General features: G+C 39.6%; 2 protein-coding genes and 1 long non-coding RNA gene across 17 annotated transcripts in view; 2 read left to right on the forward strand and 1 right to left on the reverse strand.

Annotated features, from left to right (window-relative positions):
• The window catches only part of WDR64 (WD repeat domain 64), a 65,317-nt gene extending 57,985 nt beyond the window's left edge, over positions 1 to 7,332 (forward strand). Inside the window, 6 exon segments of the mRNA XM_083827635.1 lie at positions 118 to 210; positions 2,237 to 2,328; positions 3,739 to 3,847; positions 4,149 to 4,316; positions 5,120 to 5,153; positions 5,157 to 7,332. Of these exon segments, the coding sequence (XP_083683761.1) occupies positions 118 to 210; positions 2,237 to 2,328; positions 3,739 to 3,847; positions 4,149 to 4,316; positions 5,120 to 5,153; positions 5,157 to 5,312 (652 nt within the window). The 3' untranslated portion in view covers positions 5,313 to 7,332.
• A 4,932-nt stretch (positions 7,333 to 12,264) lies between these two features.
• Positions 12,265 to 22,926, forward strand: LOC310897110. Of its 2 annotated transcripts, XR_014582082.1 has the most exons (5): positions 12,265 to 12,316; positions 12,782 to 12,854; positions 13,035 to 13,068; positions 13,850 to 13,973; positions 22,096 to 22,926. It is a non-coding gene; the product is annotated as an uncharacterized lncRNA (long non-coding RNA). The 2 variants fall into 2 exon arrangements; XR_014582083.1 differs by lacking the exon at positions 22,096 to 22,926 and having other exon boundaries at positions 13,850 to 15,575.
• Positions 15,713 to 22,071, reverse strand: LOC310897106 (uncharacterized protein). 14 transcript variants are annotated; one of them, XR_014582075.1, is made up of 4 exons: positions 20,270 to 22,071; positions 19,570 to 19,644; positions 19,469 to 19,479; positions 15,713 to 17,177 (listed from the first exon to the last, which is right to left on the reverse strand). XR_014582075.1 is itself a non-coding variant. In XM_083830347.1 (4 exons), exons 2-4 carry the CDS (start codon positions 19,709 to 19,711, stop codon positions 16,178 to 16,180), a joined length of 1,008 nt encoding a protein of 335 aa, XP_083686473.1. In that variant the 5' UTR covers positions 19,712 to 19,804; positions 20,270 to 22,007; the 3' UTR covers positions 15,713 to 16,177. The 14 variants fall into 14 exon arrangements, 8 of the variants coding, with proteins under 8 accessions (XP_083686473.1, XP_083686471.1, XP_083686468.1 ...); XR_014582076.1 differs by lacking the exon at positions 20,270 to 22,071 and adding an exon at positions 19,726 to 20,263; XM_083830347.1 differs by lacking the exon at positions 19,570 to 19,644 and adding an exon at positions 19,645 to 19,804 and having other exon boundaries at positions 15,713 to 17,040; positions 19,469 to 19,546; positions 20,270 to 22,007.
• Positions 22,927 to 23,629: the final 703 nt, after the last annotated feature.

Consider the following 23,629-nt stretch of genomic DNA (forward strand, 5'->3'; position numbering starts at 1 on the left):
TTACATTTGGGGAAATAAAATGTTTAAATGTTTAGATTTTGAATAAAGTCTACAACCTTTTCTGGGAACAATACACAACTTATCTGATATATCTGGTACAAACATCTTCATTTTCAGGTGTAAAATTAATGAGAATAGGCAAGCTTCAATTCCTCAAGCATCTGGAGTCAATGCCATGTTATTCCTTGTACGTAGTGCTTCCTCTTCCAGGTAACTGTGTGCCTTGTATCTTCTACCATGACAGGTGTGGTCATTTGGAATTCTGTTGTATTAAACTGATGTAATTTTTTATCCAAGATAGCATATTTAAACTGGGATTTTTCTTTGTATTTAATGAAGTTCAAACAGTTAACAAAATTTAATGATGTTTATCAATCCATATTGATATTAGTCCTTCCAGGCTCTTTTCAGTGGTGCCTAACAAAAGTCAATGGGCACAAACTGAAACATGGGATGTTCTGTCTGAACATCGGGAAGCACTTCTTTACTCTGAGAGTAATGGAGCACTGGCACAGGTTGCCCAGAGAGGCTGTGGGGTCTCCCTCCTTGGAGATCTTCAGAAGCCACCTGGACATGGTCCTCGAAAGCCTGTTCTAGGTGGTCCTGCTTGAGCAGGGTGTTGAAACAGATGACCTTCGGAGGTCCCTTCCAACCTCAACCTTTCTGTGATACTGTGATAACGTGCTTTTTTTATTTTTTTTTACCACTCCACTAAGCTATCCTGTTGTCCTCTACACGACTTCCTAAGTTTCAGTTCTGTTGAAGAATTCAACAGAAGTCAGTTTTTGTCAAGAATCAGTTCTCCTGTGTATTGTACCTTATTTCTGTGAGATGATTGTGTGAGGCCCCTGTAGCAGGCCTTTTTTTTTTTTTTTTTTTTTGAGTCTAATACAATCTTCAAGGCATTAGATACTCTCAGCGAACAGAGAGGCAAGCTCATTGAAGTTTGCAGCTTCAAGTCTCATCTTAAAACATACTAGAAGCTGGCATAGGTTGGTAGTATTGCAAGCAGACCATAATTTTTGCCCAATTTGAGAGAAAGGCTTTGCGTAACTTCAAAACATACATAATTTCAGAGGTTTTTGTCTTCTGGTGGACATACAAAGGCAATGGTTGGCAAAAGGACTCAGTATGGTTTAAATGGTTATGTAATTTTAAGGTCGTATGCAATTAGGCAGCTTTTTGTGCTCTCCTGAATCATGAAGATATTTTATGATCTTACATTGCTTTAAAACCTTCAAGATGCTCATGCATTTACTATACCCTTGAATATGCAATTGCCACTTAATTCAACCTGAGTTTTCTATTTGGTGTTATAACTTAATTTTAAAAATCCTAGCTAAACTAAAGCGTGGTGATTACAATTCTTAAGTAGAATTTTTTGTAAATCAAGAAAATTTCTGATTATGTTTAAGCAGGAGGACCCTACTATGACTTTGTATAATACAGGCTTAGGATGTACTGTATGTACTGTGAAGGTATCTGGATGAATTTGGCTATGGCCACATATACACACAGGATGTTAAAGAATGGTAGCAAGTTTATAAATTCAAAGTCTGAAAAATTACAAAGTCACAGTCACCTGTGAAAATTTTAGTGTGCTATCCCAGCTGCACACTTTCTGTATGGCTTTTACTTTGTCCCAGATATTTAGATACTCTTATCAAAAACACAGCAGTCATGACATCAGTGTAAATTATGGTGCAAGAACCTTTCATTAAGAGTCAGAACTTTTCTTGGCTCAGAAACAAAAACTGAAGAATACATCCATGTTTTTCTTGAGTTTCTTCCACACAATCCCATTTCTGAGCATTATCTTAATAAATTGAAGGTTAGTTTCTATAATTAATTGAAAACTATTTGTAGAGAAAAGCACTGTGTAAAATGAAAGCAGACAAGCCATTGGCATGTACTGAATTTTTCCTCTTCTCTTCGCTGGAGGATGAACATCAGTTCATTTTGACTTAATATGGATTTAACTTGCTCAAAAGTCTTGACAAGAAAGTTTGGCTGTGTAATATGTAAACCTTGCTGAGTTACTTGGGTACATTTCTAAAACACCAGCAATTCTTAGTCTAATCAATCTAATCATTTCAGGCACCATTTCATTACACTGTAATACACTGGATCGTGTTGACTTCCAGATAAAAAACAGTATGTTCAAGATTGTCAGTGATCTCTAATAATGTATTTCATATTTTAAGCCATCTCTATCCAGTTATTTTCTTTCACACAGGAAAGTTTGTTTTCTGTCCTCTACTACTGCTGTGAGTACAGATATCAATGCCATTCCAGAGCACAAAGACAGATTGAACCTAAATAAGGTAGGTACAGTGGCTTCAGGGATTCAGTACCCTGAATTTAATGTCTGAAGTAACACAACTAAAACAAAATGACAACAAACAAATGCTGCTGTGGCTGTACCAAGAACCATGATTCAGACACTAATATGGAGTGCACAGCAATGGCCTCATCAGTACACAGCTATAGAAGGAAAGAAAGCAATTGTGACCTGTGCTAGCAGCTCATTGTTAGACTTTTAATTTCACACCAGACCTGGCTTTCATCTGTCAGGCAATCAGAGTTTATCTGCTGTCTGACTCTCCTCCAAATCTCTATACTCACCCTGGCCATTTTCCTCTTCTGCATCTGTCATATGAGATTTTTGTCCTTTAATGTGTCACTTTTCTTCTCAAATGCCTATTAGAACAGTTTCTTATAGTTTGCTGCTCTTATGCTGTCAGAATTTGGATGAATCAAGGTTTAGTTTTTGGTTTTGTTGTTGTTGTTGTTGTTTTTTAATTTGTTTCAAAACCGAGCAAGAGTTTGAAGCTGGTGTTGAAAATGAAGAGGATTTTCCATTCCCCATTGATTCAAATCTGTACGTGAGTTCAGGAAGGCAGCATGCACTGAGCAAGATTTTGTTTATTTATGGAAAAGTAACCACCCTATTACCTATTCATCTGATACTCTCCCTTTGTCCTTTTGTGGTTGTGCCACTGAGCAGATATACTTCTCATGACTTCTGCACCCTTCTCTTTTATCTGCAGTGCTACTACTAAATTCTTGTTCCCATTATAGATTTTCCTTTTTTAGAAGGTCAACTACTCTATTAGCCTCCTTGCTTGCTTGCAAATGTACAGTCCTAGAAACCAGATGTGATCAGTATGAAGGCTGGAATTACACAAAAGATTCCTGTCTAGTAGTAGAAACGAAGGAGATAAGAAGCAACCACATCAGGAAAGAGGGAGCCTTCTCAGGAAACTAAGCAGTAATGGGTCATAAGGAAAATGGTTCTTTGATTCTAGTTTCACATGAGTGCACTGGGAGGTTGTAAAACATTAAGCTTTCATTATGTACGCATATCAGCAAACACTATCCATTTTACCAGGATTGAAATATAGTTCAATCCCTAGAAAACTCTAAGACCTAGCTTGTGCAATAGATAACTGTCTGGACAAGATGAATCTTATTTTTTACTCTTGTCATTCAAGGAAAAAAACAACTTTACATTCTTCCCATTTCAAATCTATTCAAAGATACATTACTCACAAAGAGTATATGTATTTCTTTGCACATTAATAAATGGTATATTATTTTCTATTTTGTGTGCTTGACAATGACCTGAAATCTTTTCATCATTCTGACCAGGGTTTACCAAAAGCATATGGTAGCAACAAGCAAATGTGTGGCAATAATGAAATGTATTGACGTTTTGCTTTTTTCTTTTTTAAACAGAGGGACGTATTATGCGCTGGAGCATTGTGTCATTCTTAGAAGATCCACAAAATAGTAAAAGAGTAAGGAAAAATCTGACATATTTTCTTAACCTGAACAGTATAAGAGGGTAAGACAAATAGAGAAAAATGGATTCAGACCTCTACAGGGACTAAAACTGTTTCCTGCACATAAAGGTCATGTCTTTTGCTTTCAATAATAATTTGATGCTGTGAAAAACAAGAGGAAACATAAGTAAAATGCTGCCAGCATTATTCTAGTGTGTTCAAAGAGGTTACGTTAAGAATTCATTTATCCCTGTCCCCTGAGCAGTGTTTCTACCATGTGCCATTTGCAGCCTGTTTGTTGGAAGGAATAATATTTCACCTCTTAATTTTCAGACAGCCATACTGATGAACACAGTAAGCCAGTAACCATGGTGGCATACAGAACTGCCTGAAATGTGGTTATGTTCCTTTTTTCCCTCGGCAAATAAAGGAGAAGCTCTGCTGGAGGGCACGTTCTACTGAAGTGGTTGGCTTATTTCATGAAGAGGAGAAAAATGTGGTAGTGACAGCATCTGTTGATGGTTCAGTCAGGTACAAAATGACTAACATTTCTTAATTCTATGGCCAGTCAGTTGAACAGTCTCCAAAGGTCCTCTTCTTGCTGGACTTGCATATAGGCTAATAGGTGCGTTTTCTGTTCTGCACCTGCAAGAACGAATTTTTTAATGTAACACTTCCACTTTTCCCATGAGGTCATACCATTTACAGACTGTCATTTTCTACCAACAAGGTGACCTTGAATGCATGGGTAACATCCCCATAGGACCTCCTGTTCCCATTCCATTTTAGCTTTCAGTACTTTCTAAGTTAACATGGGTTGTTAACATCACAACGTAGCAAATTAAACCATTTCAGTCTCAAGCCTTTTTATAGACAACTGCATAATTCTTTCTTGGCTAGTAAGTACATGTGAAGTTTTTGTTTGTTTGTTTGTTTGTTGTTGTTGTTTTTTAATTTTATGTTTATTTTGGGGGGGAGAATGGCTGAGGAATTTTTGTGTAGATCCTACTGTAGTGGCAGTATCTTACAGTTAGAGCAGTTCAGGATATTGGTGCCTTTACTCCTCAATTTCCTACTTATAAAAATGAACTGTTTGATTGTTTTCTGATTTTTCCAACATCCTTCTGAGATTTTTTTTTCTCAAGTTACTTAAATGATAAACTGATCTTTAATATCATTGTTTTTGTTTTTTTTTTTAATGACTTACACACTGCACTCTAGTGCAATGCTGCAGAACCTGATCATGTATACAAACATTATTCATGTTTGCTCCACTTCTAAGATGATCCATTTTTCCTTTCCGTCCTTTGGCAACACTTCTTCTATGTCTATAGACTCTGGCATGCCACGAATGGATGCTATCTTGGTTAGTTCGGACAGCCCAGGAAGTTTGAATTATCAGATATCAGTCGTTTGATTTTGCCTTGTGATGTTAATAGCTTTCCTATTATAATTAAAAAGGAAAGCAAGCATATGAAAAATAAAAAGAAATTTGAATATCCTCTAATGCTGGACAGGGACAGGTAAGATCTTAAGCATTTATATACACGTATGACTTGGGGAACAGTTCTGAAAATATTATACTTACAAAGCATCTTTTGACTGAAGGTCATAAAAATAAAAATAATTCCTATGAGGTATTCAGTATAACCCTTTTTTTTTTTTTAATGAATATGGTTTTACAAACCATGAATGAATCTCTTAAATGTTATAACTAGGTGACTGTTAGGATTAGGTGATGGTCAGGATTTGAATTGAGTGATAGTGATGACTACATAATTGCTTCAGATTTTAGCCTTATTTAGAGTCTGTTTGTTATGTACAATGTTCAGGTTAGCAGCCTGTTTCTCTTCCAGTTCCACAAGCTGATATACTTCTGGGATCCCCAAACCTTTATTGAAAAAGCTTAATGTGAATAGCTTCATCCCAGAAACAATCCTTCAGTTTAAAAAATGGTCTTATTAAGTTTGCTGGGATGTTGTAGACATATTCACATACTTCAGACCATAACAGTCTGACACAGGCATGTTGTATGTTCAATAGCAGTGTTGGACCTCTTTAATTCTAGGTAGAGTTCTCAAGGGATGTGGGTTGGCTACAAGTCAAGCCAGTAATACTTGGCCCTTTAGCTAAGGCTATAGGAAGTCATATTTCTAGTCCTGGAGATCCCTGTTTTATTAATCATTGGGTTAAGCAAATGCAGAAGCAACATGCACATGGTCTTTAGTGACAAGGCAATCCAAGCCTAGGAAAAATTATTTCACAGTTTAAGAAAATCACACATGCTTTAATGTTAAGGTTTCATGTACCGTGTGCACTTTTTAGGCTGCCTTTTAACCAAAGCACTTTGGGACAATGGGAAAGCTCAAAGATACTTTAGTGTTAGCCCATCTAGGCCAGTATCCTGGAAGCACTTATTATTACATAGAGTTCTTACTAATGTGAGTAGTGCCACTGAAGTCAGAATAGTAATTCATCAGTGAAGAGAAGTTATTGGCTATGTTTGAAGGCCTATTCCCTGTAGTCCTTTTGAACAGGCAGCAACCAGTCTGAAACCTCTGGAATCAAAGATACTATAATTAAAGGCAGCTAACCTTAAAGAAACTTTGCATAAATGACATGCCTGTGTCAAACACGACTACTTTTTTAAGGACCCTTCAAATATTTCAGTAAAGGAGAACAGGTAGCATACATTTAAAACACAATAATTAGACTGGAAGAAAATGAGAAGCCTATTTAACCATGCAAAAATTGGGAAAAAAAAAAAAAAGGCAGTCACATACTGTGCAACAGAAAGTTTCAGTCTTATTATTCTATATGATCTGTATGCTGCCACCTCAAGAGTAGCTCGATTCTCTGGATTAATTGTACCAAATAGTATAATGGATAGCTAGCCTACTTTTGCTAGCCAATACTTCTCCAAGAGTCTGTTACTTACATATGCTAGGCTTTGCTCTTCACAGGGTATAGAAGCTTCTCTTGGGTTAAGTCCATTTATCTTCTGATGTTAATACTATTACCTTATTGGATAGCTGTCATATAATTCACCAAGATAATATTTTAGAATTTTAAATGATAATTCACATTATAAATGTTATTAACAGATATTCCCTAAATGTGCATATATATGAAAAAGTACAAACCCAGCTGAATAGCATAGGTGCTCACAGTTTAAATGAGTGTCTCAGGTGACATACTGAAAAATGTCAGCAGGAAGACAGACCCATAAAGAAAAATTGTATCAGTTTCTCTCTGTAGTTTACGATTCCTTAGCTTGTGTGTTATGACATTTTTTATGATTATAAAGTTAAACTCTGTTAATCTGCACTAATAGATATTCTAATCTAGATCATTTCTTCTCGTGATTAACTTTGGAAACCAGATATATGACCAGAGGAAACCCTCTTCGTTATTACAGTGGCATAGAGGAATTGTAGTAAGAACTGAGAGAAATGATGAAAAGCCATTACCAGACATTGAGTCTGCACTCAGTTTTGCTAACTAGTGTTTTATATATCAATTTATCTAGCCTTCTAAAGATGACAAACCAGTGTCTGGATTGACAAAGTGTACATGAAGCACTTCATGACACCTTTGAAGCTCCCAATATAAATCATATTTTGATGATATGGAATAATTTATACATCAAAATAATTTTATTTTGAAGCAATTAAGAATGTCAAATTCAAAATTGCTATTTAGATAGGAGCATCAAATAGTGAGGGGTATGAACTCTTAACACCCTCTCCTAAAATCTGTGGTACTGTGGGTCTCCTATGTACCACAATCTGTAATGCTAATGTGGCCAGCTAAGATTCAAACAGTAGTCAGTAAAAGACATTACTCCATGTGACCATTTCTCTCGGTGTATCTTGGGTGAAATGATGACAAGGTGAGTGGAAGATACTTCTCTGTCGCTTATTGCCCTGTCTTGCCACCTCCTTTCTCTTGTTTCCTGGGACACCAAGGATCAGTTCTCATCTCATACAGATGATTGACTAGTTGGAGCTAGTGGATTACTTGCTGCTAGGTAAAGGTAGCCAAGCACACAGTTTTGAGACATTCTGTCATTTCACCCCAAGGAAGCAACAAGTTGACAAGCTCCCTTAAGTAACAGTTATACCGGCCATGGAGGCTGCACGGTCTCTGAAGTGGCCTGTGTTTAAATCACCGGGAAACTGCTGGAGCCGTTTGTGCTGTAGGAGTATATACTGTTGTTCAACAGCTGTAGACAGCAATGTATAATAAGAGAGAACAGTGTTAGTGGGGAGAAAAAAAAAAAAAAAAGTTGATGCTGGGTATAAAACATGAATTTTAATGTAGCAGAGTCAGTGGCTGAGAACATGGTGGGACGAGTCAATAGAGATGGGCTCCACATTGGCTTTTACTTAGTCATCTGAAAAGAAGGCTGATAGAACAAGTAAGATACTTTCATGTTCAAAAACATTAGCACTGGAGTACCCTTGTGACTGGGATTTTGATGAGAAAAAAGGTTTGATTTCCTTTTATTAGCCTTAGAGATGAACAAAACAGTGGACTTCAGTTTTTACTTCAGACTAGAAAAAAACTTAAGTAGAAAATCTCTGTACATTGTGCCATTTTGAATTAAACTCATGTTTTCAACTATTTCAAGGTTTAGCTATACTTTTTTTTCCTCATTGGAGGACCATAAGTTGCTCTCCTAGGGTGAAATCACTGCTATATTGTATAAGAACAGTTAAATTTCCTGCCCTGTCTTTAAGTATAATACCTAGGTAAGTATCAGTATTCAGGTGAGCATGGATGAACTATAAAGGTACTTGATGTATTTTCAGTAATTCAGAGCTTCCTACAATTTACAGCAGTAATGCCCTTTTGTTCATCTGCATCTTTCCTAACCGGTTGCTGAAGTGTTTGGGATTTGCACAGCCCAACAGAGATTGCCAGAGTGACAGTCCTGAGATGAAGCTATCATCTGGGAGAGAGTTCTTACTGCATTACCCTTTGGCTAGACTTCCATTGTCCTCTAATAGCATACATCCAACAAACCTGACAAGTAACCTGAAAATTATTTCTGTATTGAACTTATCCAAGATGTTAATAGGTGATGTAACTACATAAGTATTTAAAACTAGCTTTAGTTTAGGTGATAAAAAAACATTTTGCCATTAACCGTCTTGATTTGTTGTCCCAGGGGAAGCTAGAATCTTGCTAGTTGTGTGTCCTGGAGACAGAGGACATTAAACAGTTGTCTACCTTGCCTGGTCTCTCAGAGGACCCGTCTGTTGTGGGGTTGCTGAGGGTTGAAGAACAGCAAGTGCCGATCGCTACCACAACTGTGCACCGGCGGCAATATCGCACCAACCGAGACTCCCTGAGTCCCATCCATAAGCTAATTCGTCAACTGGAGAGCCAAGGAGTGATCAGCAAGACTCATTCACCTTTTAATAGTCCTATATGGCCAGTGCGAAAGTCTAATGGTGAGTGGAGACTAACAGTGGACTATCGTGGCCTGAACGAAGTCACGCCACCACTGAGTGCTGCAGTGCCGGACATGCTAGAACTCCAGTATGAACTGGAATCAAAGGCAGCCAAGTGGTATGCCACAATTGATATCGCTAATGCATTTTTCTCCATCCCTCTAGCAGCACAGTGCAGGCCACAGTTTGCTTTCACTTGGAGGGGAGTCCAATATACTTGGAATCAGCTGCCCCAGGGGTGGAAACACAGCTCTACCATTTGCCATGGACTGATCCAGTCTGCGCTGGAGCAGGGGGAAGCTCCTGAACACCTGCAGTACATCGATGACATCATTGTGTGGGGTGACACTGCAGAAGAAGTTTTCGAGAAAGGGAAGAAAATAGTCCAAATCCTTCTGAAGGCCGGTTTTGCCATAAAAGAGAATAAAGTTAAAGGACCTGCACGAGAGATCCAGTTTTTAGGAATAAAATGGCAAGATGGACGTCGTCAAATCCCAATGGATGTGATCAACAAAATAACAGCTATGTCTCCACCAACTAGCAAAAAAGAAACACAAACTTTCCTAGGTGTCGTGGGGTTTTGGAGAATGCATATTCCAAATTACAGTCTGATTGTAAACCCGCTCTACCAAGTAACCCGTAAGAAGAATGCTTTTGAATGGGGCCCTAAGCAACGACAAGCCTTTGAACAAATTAAGCAGGAAATAGTTCATGCAGTAGCCCTCGGGCCAGTCTGAACAGGACCAGATGTAAAGAATGTGCTCTACACCGCAGCCGGGGAGAATGGTCCCACCTGGAGCCTCTGGCAGAAAGAACCTGGGGAAACTCGAGGTCGACCCCTGGGGTTTTGGAGTCGGGGATACAGAGGATCTGAAGCCCGCTATACTCCAACTGAAAAGGAGATATTGGCAGCATATGAAGGAGTTCGATCTGCTTCGGAAGTGGTCGGTACTGAAGCGCAGCTCCTCCTGGCACCCCGACTGCCGGTACTAGGCTGGATGTTCAAAGGAAGGGTCCCCTCTACACATCATGCAACTGATGCTACATGGAGCAAGTGGGTTGCACTGATTACTCAGCGGGCTCGAATAGGAAACCCCAGTTGCCCAGGAATCTTGGAGGTGATTATGGACTGGCCAGAAGGCAAATACTTTGGGATATCATCAGAGGAGGAGGTGGTTCGTGCTGAAGAAGCCCCACTGTACAACAAACTACCGGAAAATGAGAAGAAATATGCCTTGTTCACTGACGGGTCCTGTCGTCTTGTGGGAAAGCATCGGAGATGGAAAGCTGCTGTATGGAGTCCTACACGACGAGTTGCAGAAGCTGCTGAGGGAGAAGGTGAATCGAGTCAGTTTGCAGAAGTGAAAGCCATTCAGCTGGCTTTAGATATTGCTGAACGAGAAAAGTGGCCAGTTCTCTATCTCTATACTGATTCATGGATGGTAGCAAATGCCCTGTGGGGGGGGTTACAGCAATGGAAGCAGAACAACTGGCAGCGCAGGGGCAAGCCCATCTGGGCTGCGGCATTGTGGCAAGATATTGCTGCCCGGGTAGAGAACCTGGTTGTAAAGGTACACCATGTAGATGCTCATGTGCCCAAGAATCGGGCTACTGAAGAACATCAAAACAACCAGCAGGTGGATCAGGCTGCTAAGATTGAAGTGGCTCAGGTGGACCTGGACTGGCAACATAAAGGTGAATTATTTATAGCCCGATGGGCCCATGACACCTCAGGCCATCAAGGTAGAGATGCAACCTACAGATGGGCTCGTGATCGAGGGGTGGACCTGACCATGGACACTATAGCACAGGTTATTCATGACTGTGAAACATGTGCTGCAATCAAGCAAGCCAAACGGTCAAAACCTCTTTGGTATGGAGGACGATGGCTGAAATATAAATATGGAGAGGCCTGGCAGATTGATTACATCACACTCCCTCAAACCCGCAATGGCAAGCGCCACGTACTTACAATGGTGGAAGCAACCACCGGATGGCTGGAAACATATCCTGTGCCCCATGCCAGCGCCCGGAACACTATCCTGGGCCTTGAAAAGCAAGTCCTATGGCGATATGGCACCCCAGAGAGAATTGAGTCAGACAACGGGACTCATTTCCGAAACAACCTTATAGACACTTGGGCCAAAGAACATGGTATTGAGTGGGTGTATCACATCCCCTATCATGCACCAGCCTCTGGAAAAGTTGAACGATACAATGGACTGTTGAAGACTACACTGAAAGCAATGGGTGCTGGGACATTCAAAAATTGGGATACACATTTGGCAAAGGCCACCTGGTTAGTCAATACCAGGGGATCTGCCAACCGAGCTGGACCTGCCCAATCAAACCTGTTACGCACTGTAGAAGGGGATAAAGTTCCTGTAGTGCACGTAAGAAACATGCTGGGTAAAACAGTCTGGGCTACTCCTGCCTCAGGAAAAGGCAAACCCATTCGTGGAATTGCTTTTGCTCAGGGACCTGGATGCACTTGGTGGGTAATGCAAAAGAATGGGGAGGTCCGGTGTGTACCTCAAGGGGATTTGATACTGGGTGAGAATAGCCCATGAGTTGAATTGTAGTATGTTAATTATTATATAATACTGTATGTCATCACTACCATGATTGCTATATATCATAGATGAAAATGGTGATTAATTAGAATGTATTGGAAAGAGTATAACCTGAGCATGACATAAATGGTATGGAATAAGGGGTGGATATCTGTCCTGGTTCTGGTTAGGACAGAGTTAATTTTTCCTCAAAGTAGCTGGTAGGGTGCTATGTTTTGGATTAGGATGAGAAGAGCGCTGATAACATGCTGATGTTTTAATTGTTGCAGAGCAGTGTTTACACCAGGCCAAGGACTTTTCGGCTTCTCGCTCTGTCCTGCCAGCGAGCAGGCTGGGGGTGCAGCAGGAGCTGGGAGGGGACAGACCCAGGACAGCTGACCCAAACTGGCCAAAGGGGTATTCCATACCATCTGACGTCATGCTAAACAATATATAGGGGTGGCTGGCCGGGGTGGGGGGCCGGCTGCTCGGGGATAGGCTGGGCATCGGTCAGCGGGTGGTGAGCAATTGCGTTGTGCATCACTTGTTTTCTTACACATTATTATTATTATTAATACTATTATCATTATCACTATTATTATTATTATTGTTATTATTATATTCCTGTCTTAATAAACTGTCTTTATCTCAACTCACCGGCTTCACTTTCCCGTTTCTCTCCCCCATCCCAGAGAAGGAGGGGGGAGGGTGAGCGAACGGCTGTGTGGTGTTTAGCTGCCAGCCGGGTTAAACCACAACATTGTGCCTTTTCTATAGCAGAAGGATCTCTTCCTAGTTTAGAAATGTTCAAAACTTGTGCATAAAACACAATCTCTCTACATAGTAATTGCATTCCTTTCTTCAGATAACATGAATGTTACTATGCTGTTCAATAACTAAAGTAATATGCAACAGCATTTCTTTATTACCTTTTGTCTTGAGCTAGTAATGCACTGACTTTGGTTTCACTTGATCACATCCACAGACAACCTTTGGAAATTTTTGAGTCAGGAAACAGAGAAGCTGGTGCAGTATTTTGGTCTCTTCCCATATATGAGGTAAGCACAAGTGTTTTCTTTTCCACCTTTTGCAGTGACATTAATGCAGCAGAAGCCATTAGCACTAGTAAATGGTTACAATCACATACTTGGACATTTTATTTTTAAATGCTTCTCAATTTAATTTTCTCACATGGTTTGCATTACTACCAACTCAACTCCCTTCTCCATTTGAGGAAGCTTGGGAAGCCAATTGAAGAGAGCATGCAGCACAGTGAGTAGTCCAGACATTTATTTTTCTTGTTCAACTTCATGTCATTAACTTCTTTCAGAATCTTTATTTTAGTCAGCCCAAAAACTACTGATTCTTATCTGCACAAAGCTTTGGCTACTTTAATACTGTTTTATGGGTAATATTAATTAGATTTATTATAAGCTGTCTAACAAGGCTTCCTCGGTTGTTCCTTATATGGAGAGAGCCCAGAACTTCCACAGCTCCATCAATCTCACCTATTGTAGGATGGAAAGAATCACCTTGTGCAGAGGTGCTGATTTCTCTCTATAGAGGGAACCTAGAGAACTAGCTTGGTTAAGACTCCTAACATTTAAACGGCTGGTTAGGTGGGGTGAATAGAGTATTCAAATATATATGACAATGTTTGCAAAAGCAGCTTTACATAGTATCTCATCCATACTAACCCAATGAAAATGAACTCAGGAGCTGATGCATAGTGTTCAAATAGCTTGCACATATGCTACTTTTTTCTGACCATTAATGTGCCTTGGAAATCTATGTTTTATTTTCTTCAATAAGAAGATAAAATTCAGAGGGTCTTGTGACTTGGCAAGTTAGGAGCAATTAAACTGAAGCCAATGGCACTGCAGTAGATTTACAGTAAAATGACATCAGACTTTTTGTGAGCTACATGTACAACAAATATGTATATAGATATATAATTTTATTTTTTGCCTGTACTGCTACAAAATACTATAAAATGACCTATTTACAAGAACATATTCATTAGCTCTTGAAATTACGCAATTTATTTTTAAAGGTCTTCAGTGGAACAAAGCTGAGATGTCCAGTCTATCTAGACGGACGGTGGAGACAGAGCTCAGTGGAGAACAAGATCAAGACAAACAAACATAATGTCCATCTTAAGACAAGTGGATTAGCAGGTTCCTTTTTTTTTTTTTTCTGTTATTTTCTATTATACCCATTTCATTATTAAAGAACATACAGAAATCAAATCTGCCCCAGTCCTTCATGCAGGGAAAAAAATTCTAATAATGCCAGTGTATGACTATTAACAAGATACTCACAGAAAAGTCCATCTCACTCTACTTCTTGATGGTTAATAACAATGAAATGCAACTTCTTATGATTAACTGCTTTAAAGATTAAGGGCCATATATCTGCAAAAATACTTGTGTTGCTAGCCATACAGACGTCTCTGAAGAATAAAAAATATCTGGGATGGAACTAATTTTCTTCATAGCAGCCCATATGATTACTGTGTTTTAGATTTGTGACTAAAAGAGCATGTTAACAGCTCAACAACAGGTGTAGCTATTGCTGAGCATTGCCTGCACTGTGTCAAGGTGTTTTCCCCACCCCCAGTGAGTAGGATGTGGGTGCACAAGAAGTTGGGAATGACCACAGCTGGGACAGCTGACATAAGCTGACCAGAGATATTCAATACCATATAACGTCCTACTCAGCGATAAAAGGTTGGGAAAAGGAGGAGGAAGATGAGATGGTTATGGTTACAGTGTTCATCTGCCCAAGTAACCTTGATGTGTGCTGAGGCCCTGCTTCCCAGGAATGGGATAAACATCAGCCTGCTGATGGGAAATAGTAAATTAAGTCCTTATTTTGCTTGCTTGCACATGCAGCTTTGTTTCACCTATTAGACTGCCTTTATCTCAACCCACACATTTTCTTGCTTTTGCTCTTCCACTTCTCTTCCCCATCCCACTTGAGGAAATGAGCAAGCAACATCATGAGTACTTAGCCATTAGCATATAAAAGCTAACACCGCTACAATTCCAAGTCCTATTTGCCTTTGAAAGACAGCCACATCAGCTCTCTTCCAGCTATTGAAAATTGCTTCATCTTCAGAGATTAATAGAAATTAACAGATTCAGAGAGCTGCATATCCATTTCTTTATATGCTCTTAAAAATGCATCATTTTATAATTATGTAAGGTTTTCCCTTTGGCATTTTCCCTATTTCTAGTTGAAACTTAAGTATTTAACTCTGGTTGTAAGATGCAGATATCCCTCTTCTTTCTAGTTTATTAAATACTTCTTCACAGAATCACTGAATGGTTGAGGTTGGAAGGGACCTCCAGAGATCATCTAGTCCAAACCCCCTGCTCAAGCAGGGTCACCATTCTTCCTTGGTTCTTCCTCAGAACTGACTACTTACTACATTTCTTCTTAGGCTCTTAATGTTTGAATTTTTTTCAGTCTTGCTAGCTGCTCCCTTTGGTTTCCTTATTAATTTCCTGTGTTATCCAAGAGCTGATTTTCACTTGTGTCTATTCATGTCTCCATATTCTCCATCGTGCAGAACAGTCCCTCCATAATGTAATATTATTTCCCGTAACAATTAAAAATTTAATCCTATGCTGAATGAAGTCAATGGACCATCGTTCAGGAGGGAACCATGCAGTAAAGAAAACTGTCTAAAATGCATGACGTGTACATGTTGTCTTTAGCAGCCTTCCATCCAATTACTACTACCTTATTGCTGTGCTATTTAAATCGTGACAAAACCACAGCACTATATAGTAATGCTCTTTTTTTTGTCATAATTCATTACATAAAACCTGAAGTAGTTCAGACTGTATGTCACTGCACAGCATTAGTTTACTTGTTGAGTTCCAACTCCTAATGCTTTAAAGACACCAAACGGAAATTAGTCCTGGCCCCAAACATTTTAAACAATGGTATTATTTAGTTGTTGTTTTAAGTGTTGCAAGAAAAGCAAAGACACCCCATTTCTTTTAACAGATAATCTACTAAGACACTGAACTACAAGGAATTATTTAGAAGAATAGTTGTTTATTGTATCCTAGAGGAGAGAGGACACTGCTGGGAAGAAGCTAAGAACAGAAAAGCATATAAGACAAGTGATACTTCCAAAGATACCCTTCAGGCAGTCTTTTCAATGCTGGATCTAGTACAAAGCTGTTTGTTAACTGATTTGTTGGGTATTATCTGTGAATTTTCTCTGGTAATGTCTGTCTTTGGAGGCTAGTGTCTCTCCTCCAGCATCCAGAATTATATTGCAGGTTTAAGAGTTACAAGTGTATGAGTTGTTTTGTTGTTCCAGATCATTACTATAGTATGGAAAGGTATCTTAAGAGAGCCTCTTTCAGCATGGCAGAAACTCATGGTTGGACTGGCTGCAGTAATTAGTTTTCCAAAATTTCATTACAGCTCTTGCTAATGCTTTACAGAATCTGAGGCGCTCTTCAGGTGCCCTAACCCACTGGGGTAGCTCAATCTGAATGGCATCAACGGCACCAGAATCACGGGAGCCAAAAGTCTTTGTTATGTATCCACCACTATAATAGCTCCCATTATTGGGGCTAGGATTGGATGGAGAAGGCACACAAACATAACTGTTATTTTGTTCTTCAATATATTTACCCAAACTTCTGTTCCCTGCAAGCAGAGTCTCAAAAGACACACTAACTAGCTGATTGGCCAGATATCTAATGGAGGAACATGACGCAGAAAAGACACCTGAGTTAAGGGAAGTTTTTGAAAGTGTATAGCCTAGTTCTATCCACTGTTCAGGATGTGCTTGTCCATGGATATCTAGAATCAGGCCCCTTGCCATCTGTGATTTCGCAGTGGTCAAAAATCCCATATAATCCTCCCAGGCCTGTTCTGCTTGGGGAATTCCAAAGGAGGTTTCTTCCTTTTCCCTGTTAGCATCCATCTTGAACCTCTGTAGGTGGTTTATAACGATATGTGGGAAGAAGCCATCAGTAATCTTGTTGATTTCTTCAGCAAGAACCTGAGCCACTTCTATGGTATACCTGTCTTGGTTGGTAGACACTTTGCACTTCTTATAGTCTTGAATGCTTCCAGGAGGACAGTCATGAGAGAAAATACAAGAAGATGTCTCTGCATCCCAACAGCCAGCCTCTCGATCAGGGATGTCTTCAGGTTCCATTGACCCACCATGTGGGACAGAGAGGATCACGTTCATGTTGCCCACTTGATATTCTGTGAAATGATTATGACCAAATATAACTTCTCTGCTGCCAGTGCGTTTCAATAGCAAAGATAAAATGGAAAGGAGGAACAGATGCACGATTTTTATTTGCTGCTGGAAGACTTGGCAATAAGGAATATGGCAGTACCTACATAAAAGCAAAAGACAGATTTTAGATTTTTTTTTTTTACAGCTGGAAGCACATGAGTGTTCAAATGCTGCTGGAATAATTAGTTACTGGTTAACCTATTTTAATTTAACTCCAAGTAGCGCAAAGAAGAAAAGCACTTACAAGAGAAACAACAACGAACAAAGCACTTAGTGTGGCTAGACATAACTGAGAGGATTCTCACAGAATAACAGGACAAAGGAAATGGTAGGTTACTAGGCTGCCTTCATTCCCCAAGAAAGCAGGAGGATTGATTATTTGTTCATCTTATCTGATCCCAGTGAATTGTCAGATCTCAGCAAAATATTTAAAGTAGACATTTTCCCACCTAACCTTTCCTTTTTCATCTCTGAAATTTGGAGAAAATTCTACTGAAATTTGATAGAACATCTGTATCTCATTGACCTGAGTGACATGTCTTTCCATTATCCACACGCTTACAAAAACTAGAGATAATTTTAGCTCAGACCATCACTGGGTTTATCTAAAATAAACAGACTGAAAAATTGAGTGCTGCCAAGCTCTATCTCTAGCTGCTCTTCAGGCTGAGTTAATTTGATAGCATCATAGATAGATATCAGTGAGTGCATTATGGAGTGACTCTCTCCTCTTTGGTTTTCAAGTTTCCTTTCTCTTCAACACAGCTAAGATATTTTTAAGCCCTCACTGATTGACATTTTTTGGAAAGCTGTAATTCAGCAAGATGCTAACAGTGCTTACTGGTTTGAAGGTATTACATCCCTAAGAAAATCAATTGAGTGTAACTGTGTTGGACGGCTGTGAAATGAATGAGTGAAGTCAGTGAAGAGCAGAATAAGAAAGGATACTTTTACTTCCATGAATTAAACATAAGCTTCACGTAACACAGTCCAGGTGAAGAATATGTGTGTATTAAATGGGTGCACTAACAGATGAGGCAGGCTGTGCTGTTGTCTGTATTGCCTTTACCATTATATCACCTGTAGAAACGCAGAGGCGTAGAGGGGCAGCTAAGTAAGAGAGCTGAAGATTTGCAATAATCTGTCCACCAAGCCTGGCTGGAGCGCATGTATTACAGCAGCCAGCAATACTGAAAAGGGAAGCACTAAGGTTCCCATAACTTTCATTTCCCCAAGCAGTCTGCACCCACTGACCTGTCTAGGGCTTCCTTCCACTACTGTGTGATGCATTTGTCTTCACATCTGAAGGAGCAGTAACTAGCAAAGGAGGCATCCTACACCCTACCCTTTTCATGCTGCCATAAAGACACAGCAGAGTATCTCTACTCCCTGCTGTAACTTCTGCACAGTCTCCTACAACCCATGCAGCTCCCATCGGTATGGATGTGCCCTCCCACCAGCTTTTCACACTTCAGAAAAGCAGAGAGCAATTTCACCCAGATGACACAGCAAAATGTTCTTTCCCCACTATGAAGTCAGCTGTCAGCATCCTTGCTGGCTTTTTAGAAACAACCTCCTCTGCCTACTGGTCTGGTACACATTGAGGTGCCTGTGCATGAAAAGCGACTGTCTTCTTTCTAGGATGAAAGTCCATGAACAGTCCATGAGCTAGAATCTGATCCCTGGGAAGTTAATCTTGAGCTTTCCTTCAGAGCACAATCAAAAGCTCACATAGTTATGTGGGTTTTTTGTTTGTTGTTTTTTTTTCCTCTTATAAAGGATCTTCAGCCCTTTTACCTGAGCTTTCAGCTTAAAACAAGCTTTTATCCTCCATTGTTTATGATTACCTAGGTTTCCCTGAGACACAGACCCTCACCAGTTAGTTCACTGTTTGCATTACCAGAAATGCAGAGAAAATATTTTCAAGCATTACTCAAAATCCCTTTTATCCAGGGAACAGACTATAGATAAAATACAGCACAAGTCACCCATGTAAATCTAGGAGTAGCTTACCTCAGGTACAGTGGGCCCCAGCAACAAGTTAAATAAATCAACAGCAACAACTCACAGGTGCTGCTCACCTGCCTTAGGATTCAGCTTTCCTTTGCCTCAGGCTCTCAGCTTAAATATGATGACACAACTGTTCATTTCCCACTACCGGCCCAAAAATTTGTTGTCACTTGCAGCAGTTCACTTGTCTTTTTACATTTTCTTGTTAATGATTGAATCAGACTGTTAACACCATTAGATCCCGTTTTAAAAATATCTGGAGACACAGCTTTATTTGGTTCCCAAATGGGAAGAAAGTCACCCAGGCACAGTTCATGCTCTGGGCAAGCTCGGAGAGTGAGGAGGAAGTTAGAAAATTTAGGAGGAAGCTAGAAAATTTACCTGTTTGTCGTCTTCTCCATAAGGGGGAGGTTCGTGTAAATAAGAAATAATTAAACTCTGAAGTAGGCTTCAAGATACCTGTTTATTGTAGGTAAACTTACATTATTGTGAGGTTTAAAAAATCCTCAATATTTTAAACTGGCAGTAATCACTGTAGAATTACTTTGAAGATTTACCTACAAAGAAAGGGAGAGAGAGCTGTTCCTGACTCCGTGCCTTCAAAAGTGAAACTGAACTGACCATTGCACTTGTCTCACTTGGGGCTCTCTGTCCAAGCAGGTCCCTAGAGGTCAGGCTGAGTTATGCAGCTATGTGGCACAGAGACTTCATCTGCACCTGTATTTATCATTTCACATCTCAGAACTACAAAAGGCAAATATATATATATACACACACACTAGCATATTACAAGCTTAGCATTTTTTTGTTCTCTATAATGACATGCCTTTTTAGAGATCAACAAAAACCTGCCACAAGCACCACAGCCACACCAAAGGTAAGCTCAGAATAATTAATGTGATCAATACAGATAGAAGTATGTGATTCTTTCACAAACTCTTTTCTTGCCACCACTTATATCTTTACTTCCTCCTAAAAGGAGACCAGAAGGTAAAGCGTAACTAGTCACACTGCCATTATTCCACTTGGAATCTGTTCAGGCCAATGCTTCCACCATAAAAAAAAATCTGGTATCTGGATATGAGAATGACACTCTCTTAATTCAGGTTATGTATCAGTTGATTAGTAAGCAGGCAAAAGGACTGCTGCTTATTGAATCACCCATGCTGCATCTAAGAGCACCTGAGTTTCCCTTAGAGGTCTACAAGGCTGTTCTCTACTGGGCACAGTTTGATTTAATCACAGGTTGCAGCTTCAGATAGAAAGTACCACCGGAGGGAAAAATGTACTGATGTAACAGGCAAGTTGGGGCAGGAGGAAAGTAGTTCTGTTAGCAACAGAGTTAATGAAGCCTCACTTCCTGGCCCCCTCCCTCAATTGTCCTAATTTCCAAATGAGGGAGATCATTAGCTTTTCCTTCAGTGGGGGAAAGGTAGACAAAAACCTACTTCCAAAAAGATTTTCCAGTTCTAGGTGTATCCCCTGCCTGCATGTCAACCTCATGAATAGAGGAGACCAGAGAGTGCCCCAAGCTCACCCCCCTTCTGCAGCTTTCATGCAAAGGAAACCCTGTACTGATTGGGATTTGTAAATGACGAACCTTACGTGTCTGCATTATCAGGGCAGCAGGACCCTAGAGCACTCTATGGCATGGACCAAACGTTAAGCTATGTGGACCAATTGTTAAGTTCTGCATGCTTAACATTTCCCTCCTCTACACCTTTTCATGAAATGGGTATTTCTACTTCTAGCCCTTTGTCAGATTACATGAAAATAAATCCATGGGCTCAATGTTTATTGCAAATACACATTCAGGCAAGTGGCATGAGCATGTATGTCTTCTTTCTTTAGAAGATCAGGCTAAAAAAAAAACAAGTCCCAAATGCATTAACTTTTAAGAAACAAGTGGAGACTAAATTAGAAAAGAGTGTGTTCCCCTCAATGCCTCTGCCCCCTTGGGTGCACTGACTTTTCATTTTGCATCACACTATGTTAGAAGCCATTGTAGAGTCACCGGGATGGCTGGAGACCTTGTATTTTATGGTAGGGAGCACAGGTGGGGGAGCCAAGAGAGGAGCCTCCTACCCGCTCCAACCCTTTGGCCATTATTAATTTGGAAAGAGGGATTGTAAATGAAATTCCAGAAAGAGAGTGATCAGTCCTGGGGGAAGAAAAGAGTAAAATATGAGTTGGGCAAGAATTTTGTGGTCCTGGCTTTCTTCAGCAAAAGTTCCTTGGCTCCAGTGTTTCTGACTCCAAGGCTCACCTTATGACTATTTTTAATGTAATCTACAGAAAATAGACAAAAGTAGATTAAATCAAATTACACATAGCATTTTAAATGATGTGGATATATTGTATTGCCTACCCTGATTATTGTTCTTCTCATGAGCAGAACAGTTTAAGGAAAAAGAAAAAAAAAAAAAAGACATGTCAGAACTGATATAAGAACATATTTTTAAGAGAAGCAATCAAGAATCCAAATTGCAATTGAATTTAAAAGTACTGGAGCATGCTAGATATAGACAGAATCATGGGGTGAAAAAAGAAGAAAAAAAAAGTAAAGAGGAATTCAATCAGTATTTTCAGCTTTAAAACATCTTATGGCCAACATATTTCTATGCATTTCTTAATGCACGCACGATATACTTGAGTTTTAATTCAGATGTATTGAATTTAAGCCTTGATGTCCACTGTCTGGAAACATTGCTTTTTCGCCCTGGTGACTAAGTCACAGTCAGTATTGCGAAAGAGCTCTACAGACTTCAAAATGGCAAGCAGTAAAGCAAATTTACCTGGTAGGTATCCGTTTAGACATATTTCTCACTGCAAATTTTATTTTAATTTAAGTAAGCATACCTTTAGGTTAAACTAACAAGAAAAAAAGAGGGAAAGGAAAAGGAATAGGAAAAGAACTGTTATTATCTATTTCAGACTTAAAACTGGTCAGTTGTGATCACTTTACTCCAGACATTGTATTTCTCACTTCCACCTTGAAATTATTGCAGTGGAACTGCAGCACTAACATCTCAGGATGGCTTGTGGTCTACTTTACATGACTGGCCCTGGCCCTGACATGGGAAATGTAATGGCGAGCTCTGGCCAGCCCACTGGAGTGAGAGCAGGATCTCATCAGGACACATCAGACACATCACACAAAGGTGAGTCCATCTGATAGTTCCCACCTGTACAGGAAACAGATTAAAACAAGAATGCCCTTCCAGGTACTTTAAAGCGACTTTATGCTACTGTGTTTATACTATTTACTGTATTTATGCAATATTTACTATTTATGGTATTTATGCTGTCCCATGAGGCCTGGGAATAGAAATACAGAAATAATTCATTTCCTGTTTGTAATTACAAGTGGACCAGACAGTCAAATTCTGTGAAATTTCAGGCAAAGTACTGCATTTAAGTCCTCTTCATCCCTATCACTATTTTCCTTTGTACCAAGACGATATCATGATTTTTCAAACCCCTTCCACATGCAGACATGTCCTCTAGCCAGGATTTAATCACCAACCTCAGAGACCTCTACTAAGGGCAGCTTAATGAAGTAATTAAACATAATGCTTAAAAAAAAAAAAAAAAAAAAAAAACAGAAAATCAATTAAAAAAAAAAAAAGGCTATTCCAATGCAATGCTACTTTCTAGAGTGCTGGCAAGACTTGTGGTCGAGTTATCTCATTGCACACAGCTGGAAATATGCACATACTCCTGTATTTGTTTCCATTTTATGAGAGCTAACTCAACAAATGAAGGTTTTCGTAAGAGTGCAGAGAAAATTTGCATAATTCAGTATTGTGTGCATAGCCTTTCTTTGGTTCTAATCTTCTCCCCCTTCTTTACTGTTTCTAGACTGCACTTGCTCTCATTAGCAAAGATATGAAGACATATTTCCTGAAGATTGGAAAAATCATGAATAAAATCAATCTGAGACTGTTTTAGGTTCCAGCACGTGTGTTGCCAGTAGGGAGAATTTAAGGCTGGCACTGTAGAGTGCCTTGTTGTCCTAGTCTGTGGCATGTGCAGACCACATGTTGGCTATCAAACTACAGTTCACTGCATTTAATGTGTCAAATAGGCAGACTGAGATACTGCAGCTGAACTGTAGCAGATGCTTAAATAGGAAGTCAATCCCATGCATGAGATGTCCCAAAACATTAACTTGATCTCCGAAATAAAAACGTTTCTTTCACGCCCTTTTTTATTTGTGTAGTTTGACTATCCTTGTAAAATTCCTCTGTGAATCACTTCAAATTTCAGTATGGGATATGGATGTTCCAGGCTTTGTTTTTAATGAAAGCAGTTACAGTAGTAGGCATATACAGATTTAAATTTCTAACTTTAAGCACTGATCCTTGCAGTAACCCCAGGGTTTTGGTGCAGTAACATCTGTCCCTGGCCCCTCCCCTTGTAGTCAGTGACCTGCTTCCACTCTCTCCCCCCCTTCACTGGGTTAGTTGCGGAGCTAAGTCCTCGTCGCATCCTGCAAAACTCTGTGCCGCCTTTTGGCTCCAGTATATTTGGTGTTTGTAA

The sequence above is a fragment of the Anser anser genome, assembly GCF_964211835.1.
Source record: "Anser anser genome assembly, chromosome: 3".
Taxonomy (NCBI): domain Eukaryota; kingdom Metazoa; phylum Chordata; class Aves; order Anseriformes; family Anatidae; genus Anser; species Anser anser.

What these genes read in the sequence shown, in the direction of transcription:
- LOC310897106 (XM_083830345.1), bottom strand. Translation starts at nt 19,488, where the DNA reads ATGGAGAAGACGACAAACAG. An exon ending in ATGGAGAAGACGACAAACAG is followed by an intron (nt 17,178 to 19,468) that starts GTAAATTTTCTA and finishes GCTTTTATGTAG; the next exon opens with GTACTGCCATATTCCTTATT.